This window comes from Scatophagus argus, chromosome 19, assembly GCF_020382885.2.
Source record: "Scatophagus argus isolate fScaArg1 chromosome 19, fScaArg1.pri, whole genome shotgun sequence".
Lineage (NCBI taxonomy): Eukaryota > Metazoa > Chordata > Actinopteri > Scatophagidae > Scatophagus > Scatophagus argus.
The window spans coordinates 2,193,060-2,212,592 of NC_058511.1; the positions used below are offsets into that span (position 1 = coordinate 2,193,060).

The 19,533-nt window shown below is 41.8% G+C and overlaps 3 protein-coding genes across 19 annotated transcripts in view; 1 reads left to right on the forward strand and 2 right to left on the reverse strand.

Annotated features, from left to right (window-relative positions):
- galnt14 (UDP-N-acetyl-alpha-D-galactosamine:polypeptide N-acetylgalactosaminyltransferase 14 (GalNAc-T14)) overlaps positions 1 to 4,051 on the reverse strand; it is a 112,424-nt gene extending 108,373 nt beyond the window's left edge. For 2 of the 5 annotated variants that reach the window (XM_046372748.1, XM_046372746.1), the window contains exon 1: positions 1,287 to 1,646. In XM_046372748.1, coding sequence (XP_046228704.1) covers positions 1,287 to 1,460 — 174 coding nt within the window. In that variant the 5' untranslated portion in view covers positions 1,461 to 1,646. Of the gene's footprint in view, positions 1 to 1,286; positions 1,647 to 3,243; positions 3,337 to 3,868 lie in introns of those variants that run through there. The other 3 variants (XM_046372747.1, XM_046372744.1, XM_046372743.1) reach the window with 3 other exon arrangements.
- Positions 1 to 19,533, forward strand: part of LOC124050319 — a 242,614-nt gene that overhangs the window by 166,260 nt on the left and 56,821 nt on the right. The gene's annotated exons all lie outside the window — the stretch shown is intronic.
- Positions 5,978 to 19,447, reverse strand: LOC124050359 (AN1-type zinc finger protein 3-like). 3 transcript variants are annotated; one of them, XM_046372829.1, is made up of 7 exons: positions 18,789 to 19,445; positions 13,379 to 13,419; positions 12,230 to 12,301; positions 10,796 to 10,987; positions 9,641 to 9,706; positions 9,383 to 9,553; positions 5,978 to 8,873 (listed from the first exon to the last, which is right to left on the reverse strand). In XM_046372829.1, exons 3-7 carry the CDS (start codon positions 12,237 to 12,239, stop codon positions 8,719 to 8,721), a joined length of 594 nt encoding a protein of 197 aa, XP_046228785.1. In that variant the 5' UTR covers positions 12,240 to 12,301; positions 13,379 to 13,419; positions 18,789 to 19,445; the 3' UTR covers positions 5,978 to 8,718. The 3 variants fall into 3 exon arrangements, with proteins under 3 accessions (XP_046228785.1, XP_046228784.1, XP_046228786.1); XM_046372828.1 differs by lacking the exon at positions 12,230 to 12,301 and having other exon boundaries at positions 18,789 to 19,447; XM_046372830.1 differs by lacking the exons at positions 13,379 to 13,419; positions 18,789 to 19,445 and adding an exon at positions 12,523 to 12,539.

Sequence of the window (19,533 nt, forward strand, 5' to 3'; positions counted from 1 at the left end):
AGAACACACTGCTAACCTTCATGGGCACTTCACAGTCATTGTGCTGTTAATGTGAACCTCCATACACTCAAACCTACAATTTCCCAGCAATATACACTAATAACATTCTTCGGTGGGCTAATAATGTCTGCAGCTGCAAAGAGTGACTTTATGGAATCCTTCTCTATTAATCTAATAATCCTATAAGTGCATGTAATGTCTGCAATGCAACTGAAGTTCCGTTTATATACTAGTTTATATTTTATGTCCTCTCATGTCACAGTATTCCTATAGAGGAGTGTTTCTTGACAATGTGGGCTGTTACCATTTCTAGTTTGTGTGTGTGTGTATGTGTGTGCCTGTAGTTCAATAAAACAAGGTAAGAGATGCAGGATCAATATAATTTATCCCACCAGCCACAGTTAACATGCTGTGGGTCTTTTGCATAGCAGACATCCTGCAGAGCATGCTGGATGCAGACACCAAGCCGGGTCGAAAATGAACCCAATTATCTTCAAAGGAGCCACAGCAATCTGCTAATAACTTTATACAATTAGAAGAGCCCCTACAAAGGATGCATTGGCATATTATTGTGGTAGCACAGACAGAGCACCTGTGGTATTTGAGAGGAAATTGAAAAATATCAAGTTCAGTATTACATCATTATCTATAAAGCAGCAACAAACAGGAATAAAAAGGAATCTAAAGTGATGGCATAAAACCCAAAAATTACAGAAAATTCAGTTTTAAAGTACAACAAAGCAGATTCCTTTTAGCTTACAGACAGAAAAAAACACATAGGGAGGAGATAAGTACATTTACCTGAATCAAGTTCTTATGTTTGGTTTTGATTTTGTAACATTTCTTACTTTGACTGGCCTGCATTTTTGCATATTGAGAATTAATACTCAAAACATTAAAAAGTCTCCTAAAATAGGAATCCTTGCAACTTCTCACAGGTGTCAGTTAGTTGTACCAGCATCAGAAGCTTCACTGCCGTTGAGGTGCTGCTCTGTTTAGACTCCACTGAATCACAAACTATGCTTGAGGTTTGGGAGAAAAGTGCACAGAGGTCACAGCCAGACTGCTACACAAACACCATAAAACAACCAGAACCAGCCACTAACATCCCAGTAAACTCCTAACTGACGCTGGCACAGTGATATTACGGGTTTCCTGTCGGAAATGAGCCCACGGTGTGACTGCTCTGAACTCCACAGACTCGCTGGTCTTTTCTTACGGTCACACACACACACACACACACACTCTCTGTCTCTCTCAGGGAGGTGGCCGCGTCTCTGCTTCACCTGGTTGAGCGCTGTCTCTCCGCCTCCCGCTACTCCTCCGCCTCCTGCTGCTGCTCCTGCTCCGGTACCGAGCTCCGGCAGCTTCCTCCGGCTCAGCACCAGCAGGTAAACCAGCGCCCCCAGCCACACCAGCACCGCCACGGCCACCGCCAGCTTCCGACAGAGACGCTTCATTTTCCGGTCAGGAGGAGCCGGCGGCGCCCGCAGGCCGGCTGCTGTCAGAATCCCATTTTACAGAAGCGAGAAAACAAATAAAACAACCGCACCGACCAGCCAGCCTACACTAACTAACACGCACAAGTGTGTCCGGTCCCCCTGACGGTGAAGCACCGACTACAGAGCGCGCTCTCTCCGCCCCTCTCTCCCTCCCTCTCAACTCACTGAGGCTCGAGCGCTTCTCTGACACGCCTGACAGCCGTGTTCGTGTGCGCGTGCGTGCACGTGTGTGTGTGTGTGTCAGCGTGTTTCTCTGAGGGTGTCGTGGACCCTCCTGAAGGTTTGAACGGGAGAGCGTGGAGCTCCACCTGCCGACACCCACAACTACTCCACTAAAACGGAACGGGACGGTGACAGGTGAAGAGAGGACAAAAGAGATCGAGATAATCACATCGAACAACAGAAAATTAATATACAACAAATCAATCATTTAAAGTCCAGCTCCAATCAGAAATGTGTTTTTCTTCTTCCTCCTGGATGTCTGAGCTTCACTGAAACTTGTGACGTGAAACATATTTGCATGTTCTTATATATTCTAATGAGGGAGGAGTTGGTGATTCAGGGTTTAATGTGGTATTTTTCCTGTAAAAATCATGTCAGGTACTCATCAGAGAATTTCATTCTGTATTTCAAGTCACTCTTAAACCAAACATATTTAAACCATACATACTGCCTTATTAGTTTTCTGTTGTGTAGGCTGCTATTAGACTGTTGGTCAGACAAAACAAGCACAACTGAAGCTGAATCAATTTCAGACATTTTGTTGACCGAAATGATGAATTGAGAAAATTCAAAAACAAAGATAATCACTGGCTGCAGCCTCTGACAAAAAGCAAAAATAAGACAATAGAAGGGATTATTGCATCATCACCAAAGACGAAATTAAACCCAAAAAAGAAGCAGCACAGCACCGGAGGACGCAGCAAAGCAAAGGAAGCAGAATAAAACAGCTCATAGCAGCACCAAACCTACAAGGACTGAATTAAAACTCTTTGTGGTTCTCTTGCTGGCTAAAAATGGAGCCATTAATGCAACTGTGCTGTACTTTATCAACCTATTCTTGGCTTATTTTTAACATGTTTATTTTTGGTGTGACGACAGAGAGAACTGGAGAATAAAAAAAGGGGAGGAAAGCAGAAACAATTGTGCCAATAGGAGAAAGAAAGATGGGAAAATGGGATTTAAAAAAACAGAAGAAGTGGAGAAGATGTGAGGAGAAAACAAGAGAGAAAGGCAGAAGGTGGAAACACATGAGGAGAGAAAAGATGGTGAGAAAGAAAAGAACTGAAAGAAGAGGAGTGAGATGGGGAGAGGATGGAGAGAGAAGAGCAGTCACATCAAGTGACAAGCTGACAAGAAGAAAACCGTCAGTTACACCACATTTTATTTTAATAAATTATCAGACACCACTGAGTACACGGTTCCATCGTTGTGTTATCAATAAAACATGCAGAACAAAAATAAAAATGATCCTTCTCATGTGATGAACCGGAGGAGAGTCTTTCCTGTCTTAGTGCACCACCTAGTGTCTCAGCAGAGTACCTGCCCTTTGTCTGTGTGGACTAATCTTCACTCATCCCTCACATGTAGTGAAGAACTAGAAGAAATTTGGATAAAATACTCAAGGAGGACTTTGTACTTAAATACAGAACTTGAGTAAATGTAGGCCTGCTTAGCTACATTCCACCATTGTTCCTCACTGTATTGATTTAGGTGTGTGTGTGTGTGTGTGTGTGTGTACCTTTAAGGTGACTTTTCAGCAGGGTCCTCTGGGTGTTTGAGTTCATCACACTGAAGATAACTTGGTGAAGAAGGAGGTGTGGGGTTTGAGTCCCTGCAACAACAAGGGGGATCTAATAAGCAAACAGTGTATGTGTTCAAATACCAAAAAGTTGATAAAGAAATAGTCATTAATAAACACACACAACACTGCAACAATCATGGTCAACTCAAAAACCCAGTGAAAACTTTAACAAATATCTAGTGACTGACTTTTCAAAGTCAAAGTGTTTAACCCCTGACTACTTCATACTGACTTATATTCAAGTTATTTTTATATAATATACACTAATGATGGTAATTTAGCTTTCTACATTACTTTAAACTTAGCTTGCCTTATGATAGCCTAAATCAGATGACAAGCGAACTGGTTCACAATTACTTCTAATTCATGATTTAGCTAACTGGTCCAGTATTTGTAATGTTAAACACATTTTTCTTTTAAGGCTTTTAAGGACCCGTTGACACCCCGCCCACAGTATTAACTCCCTGAAAAAGAAAGGGGTGGAGGAAGAAAAAGTTAGCATGTCTGTTCAGTCAAACTGTTGTTTGAGTGTGTTGGTAGCTTGTTAGCTAACGAAACTTACCCACTTAGCATGTTTATCAGGCTACAACGTCTCTAACGGCTGACCTAAGCTAACAGTGACGCCTGGCAGTATGAAAACGTTAGCTGCTAGCAGTTAATGTGCTAACGGTTAGCACATTAACTGCTGTGGTAACTTCAACAAGTTAGACAACTGAGAGGGATTTTCTTTTCTCAGTTATGCCTGATTAACTTGGTCGTCTGTTTTTGGTCAAGAACAGTGAGAACAACAGAGATGGAGCCCTGCTCAAATACTGTCAAAGAGTTTCCTTGACGTCTTCATCCCGGCCTCTTTCTCACTACTTTTTAAAAAGGTACGCTACTCTTTGGCCCCGCCCACTTCCGCTAACCAAACCAATGAGATCGACCCTGAGTTTGACAGGTCATGCAGAGGTGTAGTAACAGTAATCGGACCTTTCACTTAAATAAAAGAAACAAAATCATGTTGTAGAAAAGTATTGGTACTGGAATAACGTACTAAAAGTATTGGTATAAAGTACTATAAGTAAAAGTACTCATTAGGATGCCTGAATGTGCACGTCTTTAAAACTGAAACAGATGAACGTGATTTAAAATATACAGAGTCAGCCAAAATAATGTACACACATCAGAAAACAATGATAATGCCATCTGCTGGGAAAACATCGTACAACAGTACTTCAAAAGAGGAATCTATATGTATAGAAGTACTTATGCAAATTAAATATTTATGGCCTAATGTGTGTATACATTATTTTGGCTGACTTTGTATATTTTAAATGTGTATCACTTTATAAAATAGTGGGTAGCTTGTGAATTTCTTCCTGTGAATCGTTTGTCTTGTTGATATAACTTATTTGCTGATTATATTTTGTATTGTTAATCTGAACCCGTAAAGTAGCTATTATCAAATAAAAGTAGAAGCGTTTACCTCTGAATTGTAGTGGGGTATAAAGTAGCAGAAAATGTAGACACTCAAGTAAAGTACCTCGAAACTGTACTTATGTACAGTACTGGAGTAGATGTAGTCTACTTACTCTTCACAACTACTTCCATATTATTAGCAACAATAATCTGATAGCATAATATATGAGATGACAATACAACTAATGAGTATTAAGTAGTAAATAGTAAGAAGACTTCTACTGCCTACTAAGTCTTTCCACAGAGCAGTACTGCTAGTTTACTTCAGTAAAAGATCAGCATACACCTTCACTTCTGTTCTCATCCATGCAGATTTCAGTGCTGTTGTTCTAATCTCAGTCTTGACCTTGAAAACTGCAGTTGACCAAACAATCAGCTCAAGGTCCTGTTGCTCGCTTACTCTTGAACTTTCCACCACATTACAAGGTCCTCGTGAGCACATCCCATTTCCAAAAGCAGACTCACACACAGGCCACCACAGGGCTCACTGAATTGATCTTCAGATCAATGTTCTGGTCACCAGAACACAAGAGCCATTTATAAAAACGAATGAATGAATTCAGTCAGCATCCCAATGAGGATTTTGACACATTTTACACATTCTCATACAAAGTACATTATCCGAGACGGATTTCAGCCAAGTTCTCGCTCAGCCCCAATCCTCATATCTCCCGTTTTGGTTCTGCATTTTAACAAGAGTCAAAGTGTAAAATATCACTAACACGTCTTGGTTTTCAAATCATTACCTCAACCACTAAACCCACAGAAATGATATGTTATCGATCACTTTGGGATATGTGCTGAAGCTCCAAACTGTGACCTTTCATTCTGCGTCTCGATGTTTAAGTGATCACTAAAGCCAGTCACCAGTCACCAGGCTGCCTTCTTAGGAACTGACCAGTAAACTCGCACTGCCTCTCGTGAATTTTTGTCCTCTTGCCTCAGGCAAGCACACACTTTTATACAACATATCATAATGTTATACATATAACATAATGACATACAAACTTAATATCAAAATGGACCTTCAACAAATTAACTACAAGAAAAACAAACAATAAAATAAGGTAGTGCAAGACGGTGTGTTTTAACTGATCACACACTGGATCTTATGGTATTCTGCTCATGTTTATTTTCAGAGAGAAAACCTTACTTCAAACAAGTGTTCAAATATGGAAAAAGAAACACAGATTAACACACACACACCACATCCTCTAATCCAGTTTATTTTCCTCAGCAGAAAATGGAACACCATAAAATTAAATGAGAAAATAGGACAGAATTATGTTCTTGTTTTTTTTATACATTTAACTAAATATGCCACTCTATGCTAGGGTGTAAGTAACTCAAACTGATATAAGGTTAAATAATTTTTTTCTCTAAAAGGTACAGAAAGATAATCCATTTCTTCCATTTCTCATTAGCACTCAAAAAAGGAACAAGGTTTTCAAAATATCAAAATAAGAACCAGCCAAGCTCCCTTTGTCCTTCGCTGTGTTCTCATTGGAAAAGACGAGCGGCGTGGGACAAGGTGATGGACAGAAGAAACAATAACTTGTGTATGAGGGTTAGCATAGTTAAGTGGTGTCTGGTTGTAAGGGCTCTCCACCTGAATCAACTTTGATGAAGTCCATTTGCAAAAAAAAACCAAAAGAAAAAGAAAAAACTTTTCTGATTTCCCTGCCATTCAGGGGAACCTACTTCATATTTCTTGGTTCTCGAAATAGAAAAACAGTAATATACAATTCAACACCATCATCATCTGACTGCACTTCCTGTAATGCTGCAGAGTACATTTTATGATAATCCCGTACCTGTAATAAACAAATCACAAATTTCAATGCACCTACAATATGTGCCAAATGCAAAACAAAATGACAAAAATTAAAATTTAAAAAAAAAAAAAAAAAAAGTTAGCTTCTGCATCATCACATTCAAAAAAAGTTGATTTTGGGTCGAGCACCTCTCAGGAGAAGAGGGGAAGAAAGAGGTGTGCAACTGAACGATATGCACAGCACAAAGTCCAAGCAGTCAGGCTGTGTAGGCTGATTAAGAGCAGGGTCAGAAACAGTGACGAACAAAGACAAAAACATATGAGGACAGGGAAAACCACTCAATTTAAGAATTCACGTTACTTCTGGAGCCAAAACCAGCTGATGCATCAAACACCGCAGACAGTTTGAACCTGTGATGCCAAGAGATGCATAACCTCGACAAGATGGGAGTCTTGAGGTCACATTAATGAGTCCTACACCTACAGTCATCTGAGGTTAATTAACAGCAAAACTGAAGAGAACCAATCATGATTACTTTGCTGAAGTGGCGACTTGAAGAGTTAGGCCACATTCAGAACTTCACGTCTGGCTGCCGTTACTTCACCAACCCGGGTGGGATTTTTTGCTTTAACATCTCCAAGGTAACCAGCTTTCTGGTTAATTTCTCAAACTCAAAACTAATTTCCACTGACATCACTGATTGAAACTGTGGCACAAAGCCATCTCTCATCAAATTAGGGAAGGATCTCCAGCAGAAATGAAGCCCAGGGTGACAACTAATGTGGGGAAAAAAAAAGAAAGAAACTGTAACATTGCAAGAATTATGTCGCAAACAGACACCCCCCAATCTGAAGATTAAATGACAGCTAATCCTACCCACAAAACACAAAATAAGAAATAAATTATAGAACAATTTTAAAGGGTAGTAAGTAATTTATGTATTCAGTTTAGCACTCTCGACTGATCGTCTACAACTATAGAGACACTCAGTGATGAACTTCGAGTAATTGTTTTTAATCAATGAACACATGGCGTTTTGGTGAAGAACTCTTCATTTGAATACAAATATTCAGTCGTATTCCCCTTAACATAAAACAACAGTACTACTCAGTATATTGAAAAAGGGGAGGGAAAGAGAGAGAAGAGGATCTGCTACACAGAGGATTCATCCAAGTGACTTTTGTCCATTGGTTTTTTTTTGTTTTGTTTTTTTAAGTGTTTTTCTTTTTGTCAACAGTCCATGTGAGCAGAGGCAGGGATTGGCTGTATTGTCCACCACGACACCGTGGTTAAGCAGTAAAAACAGAGCTAATCACCATGACGGCCACACGAGAGAGAGAAAAAAAAATACATGACAGCATCCTTGGACTGCCTCATATTACCACACTCAAACCTGCACAAACACACTGTTGCAGGTACCATGCATGAGCAAAACACAGTGAGTGATGCTGCACATGGACCTTAATGTTGGTGGAAGAAAAGAAGGAGAAGGAGAAGGAGAAGAGGAAGGTGGGGTTACAGGTTTGATACTCCAACCCCTTGATGACGACCTGAGGAGCAGTCATGGGATAGAGCTACACTCCTCACCCACGACCAAGAAATGGAAAATAAAACAAAAAACAACCTTGTTGAATGACAATCCACACGGATCAGTTCAGCTGAGCGCTACAACAGTTCGCCTTTCAAAACTTCCTGTTTTGGAAAAAAAAAAGCACGAGTAAAGAGGAGGAAACCGTGATGAGAAACAGCGGAGCTGTGCATGATGCACGACTGACTGGATTTGTCCTTCCTCTGAAGACTGGGGGGGTCGGGTTAAGGCTGTGTGTGTGAACATGCGATACTGAACGTGGCTCCACAGAACAACCACCAGGCCCCCTGTTGGCCCCCCAAGCGGCCCCATCCAGAGCCAAGTCCAAACAGACGCTCCACACAGGAAATCAGGACATCTACAAGGCAGCGTCGAGCTCAGATCCAGAATTGTCAGGTCAGATGCAGGATGTTGCGACTGCACTACCTCCCATCCTTGTCCTCCTCCTCCTCCTGTTCTTGCCTCCCTACCACCCTCCCTCCCTCCCCCACCCACCCATCACCCCATTTGTCATTCCTCCTAGCTCTCCTTCCACCACCTCCTCCTCCTCTTTGTAAGCGCCTCATCTCTAACTGGAGGGCCAGCCAATCAGGAACACTCCTCCCCGATGCGTTGGCACGAGCGGCCCACCTTGCGGTCCAGCTTCACCATCTTGAGGACGGCCTCCTCACGCCCGCGGCCCAGATGGTCGAACAGACAGTCGTGTTGCTCGGGTAGACGGTGGAGCATGCAGAATACATAGCCTGGAAGGGGAACAGAAAAGGATGTGTTGAGGGAGGAAGTGACCCCAATAAACGCACTGAAAACATCACAGCAGGAAAAACAAGCCTAAGATTGACTTATCATATACTCTGTAGAGAAGGCAAAAAAACAAAAACAGGAGGTAATTAAACAAAAAAAAAATTCTGTATACACACTTTTTATTGAAAACACAGACGTGTACTAAACGACCTATCCGGCATTACCGAAAGCACTCTGGCCTGGTGCACACTCCAACCTGATGCACTGAGGGATAATAAAGCCACATGCATTTTCGTGGTTTCTCAATTTTAAACTCAAAATCCTCACGTGTACAAAAATTACACATGTACACAAACAGCTGATTTTGTTGCATTTCCAACCACAGCGGGGAAACCAAAGCAGATAAGAATTTCCTTTATGTACAAAAGATGAACTAAAAGCAGACGTATGAAGGCGGAAGAGAAGCTCTTAACACATGACACTGAGGCCACGCTGATGTGCTGGTACTGACCACAGCGGCAGGAGCCCAGTTCCTGCTGCACCAGCTCTAGTTTGGTTTGGCAGCGATAGCAGCGCCGGCGATTCTTCTGCTTGGGCGTCCCGCGGGCCTCCTCGCTGCCGCCTTCTTTTCCGTCTGTCCGTGGCCGTTTCTCTGGCGTGGCCTCGCTCTCCGAGCCCGACGCTGAAAGCAAACGGATGGGTTAAGGGTCAGCGCTGAAAGGGGGGCAGATCATGTAGAGCTCTGGGAGGAGAAAAAGGCTGACTGTACCCGATTCCCGTGGACGTTTTGTGGGTGTGCAGAGTGTGCCTTGGGCTGTTTCCGTGGACGACACGCCTGCACATGGAAGATGAGACATGTGGGACAGGAAGTGAAATGTGAGGACTCGTAGTCTACGTAGAAAAGTCTTTCATATTAATTGCACTTGTTAGTGAAGACAGGTGACTTAATTTAAATGGCACAGAAATCAGGAGTCCTACATTTTCAACACTACCGAGTAACAGTTGAGGATTGATTTAAAGTCCTTTTTAGCTCTAGAAACAAGGCGGCGGAAGCCAAAGAAATGCTCTGCTCCACAACTGAGTAAAAACAATAATTTAGTCATCAGCTTACACATTAGATGGTCTTAAAATGGTGTAAAGCAGCTTTTGAAGGCCTCATAACATGACAGGATAAACATCTACATGTTTTTTTGCAGTGGAAAAAAGGAAATTATCCTTCCCAGTTGACATGTTTTACTTGCTTTGAGAAAGTTAGAATTTTAAAACTCAAAACCAGATTAAATAACGTCGACTTTATCAGAAAGTCTGCTGTACACAGACGTACTTGTTGAACATGCTGGGCATTCAGATCTGAAAAACTAGATGCTTTCACTGAGATGTGTTCTCGACTGTCTGTTGTATGTCTCACATTGTATGCGAGCTCCAGCTGTACCTCGTGTCACTTTGCACTGGGGGTTACTATTGTTGTGGCTGGGTGTAGCTGTAACAGACTGATTCCTGTACCTTTACTGTGATTCTATCCCTGCACTGATCTGGAAATAGAGAAGGCTGCAGAGCAACGTTTGTGCTTGTATAACTGGTCCAACCTCAAAGACGTCATAATACTGATGTCTATAAAAGAACACGGCAGTCTTGAGCTCAGTAATTGTTGGGAGAACTGCAGCATGAAATCATTTCCTGGGTTCTGAGACGTACTTCACATTAAATTATGCTTCCTTGGTGAGAGCAGTTGAGAGGCTCAGCCCCCCCACCAGCCTGTGACTGAATCCAGTCAGAACTTTATCTCCTGTTTGTCCCGCTCTGTCTCTGTCTCTGTCTTTGTACTTGCTCACTGGACTCACAGACAAAAAGAAAAGACAGTCCATTCTTCATCAACAGCTTTTTGTTTTCCTTGATGTGGATGTCACCGGTTGTCCCGTCTTACCTTCCCTCGTGCTGGGAAACGTGGGCGAGGGCTCTTCGGCCGACGGCTGCTCGGAGCTGGAGGGCGGTGATGACAATAGGGATTGGCTACTGCTACTGCTCGTCTCGCTACTGAAAACTGGTGATTGGCTACTCCCAGTGCTTTGGATAGGCTTGGAGGTGCAGTCCTCTCCTGGCTGCTTCTTCTGGATGTCTGCGGTCAGGGACAGCAAGCGGGCAAGCAGAGAGAAAGGTATATGCAGGACAGCGAAACAGAGAGATACAGACAGAGAGAGGAAAAGGGAGGAAGAAAGAAGAAGAAAAAGAGCAACACAGAAGCAGAGTCAAAACACTCAAATCTGGACTCATGCGCCTGTTTATGGAGGGCAGTGTAGAGATGCAGCCACACAACCCAAACATCCTGACAAAGTCTGTAATAACATGTTATAAGTGTACCAGGCAGGCTAACATTGCTGATGTTTTTCCATTAAAAAGCTGTACCTTGCAAGATATTTATGTGAGAAAATATATATATGTAGCTGGATAGATTTATTTATTTTTACACAGACTCAATTGCTGGTGAATTTTGGTGAGTGGTTTCTTCCTTACAGGAAGTGATAGATTAAGATAAAGGAGCATAATAAGAGTCTGCTGAACAGCAGTTTCGTACATTCTGACTGCTGCTGCTGCACTTCCTTTGGTATCCTGGATTTTCCTGTGTGTGAACTGATTACACATCAGCTGCTGGGTAGATGTGAACGTGAGTACAGTTTCAACGTGTTACAGGCATCTTACGCTTTCACAGAGACTTGAAACTTGGTTGAGATTTAGCTTCCCTGTCTTTTAGTGTCAAACATTAAGCCAGTGCAGCTAAGTTTATAAAAGTCTTCCTGGCAACAAATGAGCCAAAACATCCCGGGTTCTACCTTGTTATTTAAGCCTTGGTGACACTAAACTGAATAGCTTTGGGTTGGACTGTTTTGCTGTCCCTCCTAGTGATCTGATGGGCAGTTTTCACTGCTGTCATCCCTCTAACAGAGACAAATTCTTTCAGTTTTAGATCATAAAGTCTTCTAAGCACTAAATGCACCAAATTCAAGACTTTCCAAATCCAGACCTGCTCTCAACTCTCTAACACAGCATGTTATTTTTGTAAGTTAAAACAGGAGTTGATAAGACGTGATCACCCTGGGCAACCGAGCTGTGTGTCACACCTCTCTGCATAAAGATAATCTCAAACGACATCGATCCATGAGCATATCGTCTATACTCTTACTCCTCCGAGGAAGGTGAGGAGAGGTCAGCCTAGATTTGAGTTTCTCCTCCACATGTGGACTAACCCACTTCAACTCAGCCTCTATACTCATGTGTATTGAGTCTATTCTGAGCATTAGTGCTGTCTGTGATGCTAGACTCAAAGCCGGGCCCTTAGGTCCTCGTTGTCTGCCATACTCACTGGTTGCCATGGCCACCGACAGGGCTGCAGTGCACCCTCAACCCATCCTCCTGAACCAGACTGGAGGAGTCACTGAGAAAATTTAATGCATAGCTTGACATTTTCAAACTTTAATTGGGTATTTTACTTTGTCAGACACCTGTCACATTGAGGACACATTTAAAGAGGGTTTTATAACAAAATGCTGAGTGAAGTAAGAAGACCAAGATTCATTTGTCTCATTTTCTACTACTCTCTACACAGCAAGTTGAAATTATTAAACTGAATCTTATCTTCCTACGAACAACCTTTACCTTTTCACTTCACCAACACTCTCCTCCCAGTGGTGGATACATCATATTGAAATGGGACTGTTCAAACAGTTTTCCTCGAATGACTTATTAGCATTGTTAGCATTCCTAACCGGAATGGCACACCTAAGGTTTCCGCTAGCCGTATCTGTGAGAGCAGCTCTACAAGTAAAGACCAACTTTGACAGAAAAAACAAAGGTGCAACTGTTTTTGTTGTGAGAAACTGATCGGCTGAATGTAACCCTCAAAAGACAACGTCAAAGATGGGCAACAGGAAATTTAATGTCTGGTCTTAGTTTATTGTTCTCATGAGCATGCATAAAGTAGGTCCTGTATATCAGCTGACAACTGCACATTTTACATGTGAACCACTTGAAGAAAGTGATTTCTTTTTGATCTCTAGATCTTTTTGATCAGGTCTCAGTACTGCTACACCTGAGATTTATATACTCAACAACTTTGGCACCAAATAGCAGCTGGCCAGCTGCAAGTGAAAAGAAGAGCCAATCCGTTTCAACCAATCATGCAGGTGATAATCTCCCACCCTTTTAAAATTATTTCTATAAATTATTTCATCACAGCTGTGACTTTAGCTGCACAGCATATTTTGGTGTTGGTGGGATGAGCCATGAAGAAGCCATGTGTTTATAATGATGACTATGCTAATTGAGGAAATATTTCGTTAACTAGTTAGAAACCCACAGAGACACAGCTGCACAGTAAGTAATCTTTGGCCATTCGTGTTTAACCTCTTCTTGTGTTTGTTAGCTGCTCTGAACTCTTTGCTGTGGACTGACATTCAGATGCAGAACAAAACCATCTAATGATGTTATTTGTCATGAATGAGAGAAAACTTACCAGCAAAACATTTGGAGCAGAGGTTCATGGTTTTACTGGACCTGAGCACACAGATGAGAAAACAAATGTCAATGACTTCCTTGGACATCCAAACTTTGGTACAAACCTAAAGCAAAATGTTTTTCAAGTGAAAAATCAATTACACAGAATGAAACAAAGTTGTAAACTGCACACTGACAAAACACATGGTTATCAGAAATGATCAGGTGCATAATAACCCCAACTCTGCTCCCCACAGACCGATACCTGTCTCAGTTTTACACACATGTGGAAGACAGCCTTCGCCCCTTTTCAAAATCTCAAATGACAATTATATCACATCCTGAGCATCAACCATAACATCTTTCATAATGCCTGCTAATGTTTCACCCCAGCAACCCTCTTTTTGTTCACCCGTCTGGTATTTGGGCCTTTGTGTCAATAAATTCAAGGTGGGATGACACAGGATGTGGAAACAAACGGCAGCTGTGGGCACACTAAAAATCACCCACAGAAGGAGCGCAAGATTGTAATCAATCGGATTATTTTTTGTTTTACTGTTATTAATGACTAATCTCCTGTCAACTGAGTAATTGATTCAGCACTACTACTTTCACACAAGCAAACCAGACAGGCACATAAAGTCCATCTCCTGTTACATGTTGCCATAGATTGTGGATCCTTGTGCAGTCCAGCTAACGATGAGGAAAAAGTACAGATTGGTCTGATGAAAGCTGAGTGGAGCCTAACAAGCTTTAGTGTGAGATGTCCTAAAATGGCCACCATACCTTAGAGAAATAACAGAACAGAACATAACAGAAATAACAGAACATGTTAAACTTATAGCAAAGGAGTGAGCCCTCTCCCTTCCTTTTGGTTTCTGTAAAGAGTTGCACATGTGTTGTACCGATCGGGTCCCGACATGGAGGCCACACATGAACGGAAAACTAAAGTTTAGCAGGTTAATTTAAGACCATCCATAAAACAACAGGCAGTCTTGTCAACTTTAATCTTTTAAACATCGAGCACTTCGGAAACAGTTTTCTGGTTGTCTTGGTGGTACCTTCTCCTACAGGAAGGCCAGGTCCTTCCCTCACCTTCTGGACATCTCTTTAATGTCCATACCACCACAATATGGTCATTTCTGTTGGCTGTGAGTCCTCTCAATGGTACAGAGGCTGGAACTCTGTGGGGCTTTCAGATCATTGTTCCTACAGGCGCTATAGGACCAAAGCAGCAGGTCAAGCCTACAGACTGTTTTTGCCTCCACCAAGGAGGTGATGTTTGCCACCCGTTACCATCACAGCATACCTCACCAAGACCTCTCTTTCACTACAAATGGACTCCTATGAAATTTGTTGGTAAGACAGAGCCTTGGGCAAAGTAACAATTAGAATTTAGTGATGATGATCTGTCACGATCATGTTTTAAGGTAAAGGTGCATCAAACATTTTGTCCACCCCATTTACAAATGTGAGGGAAACAGAATAAAAGCTACAATGCAAATACAAAGAGCTGAATCAACAAAAGAATGTCAACAAGAACTCAGCACAGGAGAACTCCTGAAAAAGGCATGCATTCCAGGACCGCTGAGTTTATCAGACTATACAGGTGTGTATAATAACCTGGAAAATCAGTGTAACCCGACACAAAAGGATAAAGGATGAGGACATTATGAAGCCCTGCAAATCAAACCGATCACATTGGCTCTTACCGTTATTCCTAACTCCCCACAGTTCTGGGCTTCCAAAGTGAACTGGACTGAGTCAAAATCTTCGTTTTCTTAATTCACTCGAACTTGTCATTTAGTTGGCTCTCTTGTCTTTCTAGAGCAAACCAACTTTATAAGACTGAATTCTCTGCATCTTTTTACTGAACTGACAGGCAAGTAATCATTTCATCAAGATGTTAAGAAAGACACCAAGGATGTCATGTCCCTGAACACATTACCTAAGATGCACGTTGAACAGTATGTCACAACAGCTTTAGTGCGAATATTTTGTAATATCAAACTCAGATGATGCTGCATTAGGGAGCTGAATAAAGAATCCAATTAGCTATCAGCTGGCTCTCACGTACCCATCAGCAGCACAGAGCACAGAGAGTCCGACCGTCTGTGCCGCCTCTCAAGCCAAGCTAACGCTCCATCCCACGAACAAGCTGCATTCACAGACAGCGTACAGTGAATTCTGAGCTCGCTTTGACTGCCACGGCAGTTTTGCAGTCTGTGCCTTTTGGCGATGGATGACAACAGGAAGTGACCGTGTGCGCTACAGCCCAGGCTGACCGACTTCTGTCTGGCATTTGCAGCTGTTTCATTTATTTCTCAGCACGCACACGTTCACACTCCTTTCTGCTCCCATCTCTGCACATTCGTGCTGTCAGACAACTCTTTATGTTAATTCTGAATTTATGCTGCCTCTTGGCATCACTTCATGCTCTACAATGTAACCGAGCAGCAAAGCCTATCTCATCGCCTCTTTTGCCCAACAACAGAGTTTAGAGAAGTTCAGACATTTTCACTTTATCCTAATTGATTCATTACGATACGGTAAGAATCTGCAGGAAATCAATAAAATCTAAGAATGGTTCCTCCCCATTTTTTGGATGTTTCTTCCGTCGTCGATTTATTTTCACAATAACAAACTCCAAAATCAAATTGCCAAAATGGGAATTTCTGATGAGGATGCGACCCAATTTTATAATTAAAGTCACACAAAAAGGAAATGTGAAAGTGAAGACAGAGGCTCACCCTACTCAATATCCACATGCAAAGCAAAACTTATTTTAAGTCTAGTCTTTCACCATATCCCCTGGTCTTTAAACACACCATATGAAGCTTCTGCTCCTGGGGGTCTCTCAATGAAAACAACAAACAAAGGTATTGTGGGATCATGAGAGTTATTGTTTTCTGCGTTAAACAGCCACCACTGCAGATGAAAATCTAACAGGACTCAGGCAGAAATGCTCACAGTCCAGGTTAATGTTTTAAAGGTTTATTCGCATCAAGCTTAGTCTCGTTTGTGGACTTCCTTCCTCACTCTCAAAGTTATGGTGATTAAATTAGAGATTTCTCTAAGTTCGAACACTGCTGAAAACATTAATAGTACAAAACTTTACAAAACATGCAACAAAGGTCTGGTTGTTTTTATACATTTTGACGCAGGAATGATACATATTCAATATTTAATAAAGCTTAAACAATACTAGAAGCCAAACTGATAAATCCAAATTAAAGTGACCTAGAAAAGGAGACCAAACATTTCTTTCTGCAGCTGTAACAACACAAAAAGAACTCACTTTACAGCAGGCAATCAAGAAATCAATCTCTTTGTTTGGCCACTCACTCAGAGCAGAAAAGCAAAGTTCATTTTGTTTACAACTGTAGTTGAAAAGTGTTCTTTACTTTTATGTATTTATATGATGTAACACGATCAATCAAAAGTCCCAAAAAGTTCCAAAGCAAAGTTAAGTAGTTGTTGATGTGTTTAAAACACACCTGGCCCATCAGACAACAGTATGCAGAGTGCAAAAAACAAATGCAGATAAGGCAGTACAGAAAACAAGTCATTAACCTTGAACTGGGGCTGCAAGTATTTTTAAAATTTATCAAAGTCTTGCTGTTTCATCATTCAATATTCGCTAGCTGCTGATTTATCAATATTGGCATATCTGACGTAGGTGCTAAAACAGTGCAGAAATTTCTGATATATGTTTGACGTAATTTAACAACAGCGTCACCGTTAAATATTGTCTGGACCAGCGAGCACTGACAAGTCTATTTCACAACTGCAAAGTGAAACACTCAGCACATATCTTAGTCATAATTCTCTGTTAACCAACCCAAACGCACCTCTATTAAAAATGTTTGTCTTCATGAAAAATAAATAAATAAATAAATAATCAAACATATTCTTATTAGATATTTTTAATTCTCAAGAGTTCTAGTTTCTCGTAAACATCTACTGGTAGTGTTCATAAACTCTTCAGGTTATAACTCCAGTCAGGTGATTTCACTGATTAACTTCCACCAAAGAAGAAGAACCAGTCAATGAAATCACCTGGTGCAGTTTGTGATTGGAATTAAAACACTTTGAGTGTGTTCATGTAAACCTGATCTCAATGTTATCTGAGGCTTGCGAAAACAGACAAGAACAAAGTAAACTTTAAATTAGATAAACCATAATGCCGCTTAAATAGCAAAAAAAACCAACATGTTTGAGTGTTGGCGTAAACGTGTCATTAACAGTGCCAGGCTAAGGTGCTGCACGCCATGTTTTAAACACCAGATTCAGTCCTTCAGAATGCTGAATGTAACCTCATTCAAGATGTGTTCAAGAGGCCTTGAGCTTCAGTGACATGTGTGAAGAGCCTGTGTGGGACAGGACAGTCGGCAGCCCCCGGCCAGGTGTTATTCTGAGCTGAAGCAGGCAGAGCCATAAACACACAAAGCTGCCATTTGTGTCACCTGACATTGACAGGTGGGTTACTGCTTCTAGTTTGCTTACTGGATGCCACAAAATGAAGGCAAATGGGGGATGGGGCTTGAGGGAGGGGGTCGGTAACAAAATGACAAGTCATATGACAATATACTGTAATGATAACAGCTACACACAGGGGGGCAACTGTCTTCTGATTGTATTTCCCACAATGGCTGTGGGCTGCCACACTATTAACGCTAATATTATTGTAATGTAAGGGATTTTTAGTGTGTCTGTGGTGGTCAGAAATAAGATGACAGTAGCCTTGATATGTTTTTCCCCCCTGCTGCTTTGAAACCACTTCGTCCGCTTTGAGAAGCAGACAGTCACGTCTAAATGTCGCTGTTACATCGACTATAATGTTAGATGTAGTCATTTTTCCTATGGGGTAACACAGGAGACATCAGTGAATCACATCCGGTATGCAACACACATCCATCACTTGACAAGACCGAATGCAAAAGGGTCTAGAATAAGTAAAAAAAACAAAAAACAAAAAGAAAACGGGTTTACCAGCACTGCTCGGGTGGAGGATTTAACCAAATGAACCCGTTCGTCGTTTAACTGCCGATCGTATTCGAGGGGATTCAAGAAAACAGGGCAGGTTTAAAAGGAACCTGCTGGCAATAAATCATGTTCTATCTCGGGTACGTCATCTCCTGGTTCACAAATTGCTTTAAAACACCATATAGCACGATTAAAAATAATGGCCGGCGTTTGAAACGACGGAAGTGGGTTTACAAACTTAGAAAACAGCGCGATTTTAGCTAGTTTTCAAGCTAGGAGGTTTATTTATTAGCTAACTTCCCAACCCCCCACCCTCGGCCTGTACAACAGAACAACAACAATGGGTTTGGACTAGTTGAACCCGTTGAGCCTATTTCATCCGGATTTAGCTTTCACTTCAAGATAGTAGGTTTAATATACTTCATATCAGGTTTAACTCTTACCCCCAAAATCCACAGGGACACCGGGGAGGAAGACTCGGAGGTTTGCTTCGTTCACTTGTGTCTCCCATGACTTCCAACAAAAACCGATATGGAAACGCGAGGCTGGGGATGAGTCCGGGGCCTGGTCGTCCAGTGAGAAAAACGATCCAACACTGAAGTTAGACAAAAAGATAACTGTCCTCTGTATTTTAAGTCCACAAGTCGGTGAAAAAAAGGTGGCGAAGTTGGCCCGTTTCGGCCACGAAGCCTTCCGTTGAGTCAAAGAAAACGGCTCAGTTTGAGCTGGAATAATTGAACGGCACTCAAAGCAATCAGCTGGACGTTGGGACGTTACGACCGACAAACAAAAAGAGGGGGGCGCCCCGGTGCTTTAGTCGACACCAGTAAGCTGAGAAAAATCACCAGCTGTCCACCGGTATAGATTAAATGCAGTTATGGCGACATTAAATACGTGGGAGGGTAGGAGAAAAGAAGAAATAAAGACGCTGAGTTAGGCCTTCCCCTCTTATCAGTTCATGACCACCCCTATTCACACGTCGCTGGTACGAAGTATGCTGGGCCGGAAACGCGTCCATCAAACCAGAAATGTCAATATTGCCCAACGAAATGAAGGCAAAAACAGCGACTCAAACTGAAATGTGACTGCAGCATCAAGCGACCAAACCCCGATAAAATATCACACAATACAAACAAACTTCCGTGTTCACTTACATCGAACACAGCGAATGAGTTGGGCTGTCACTAG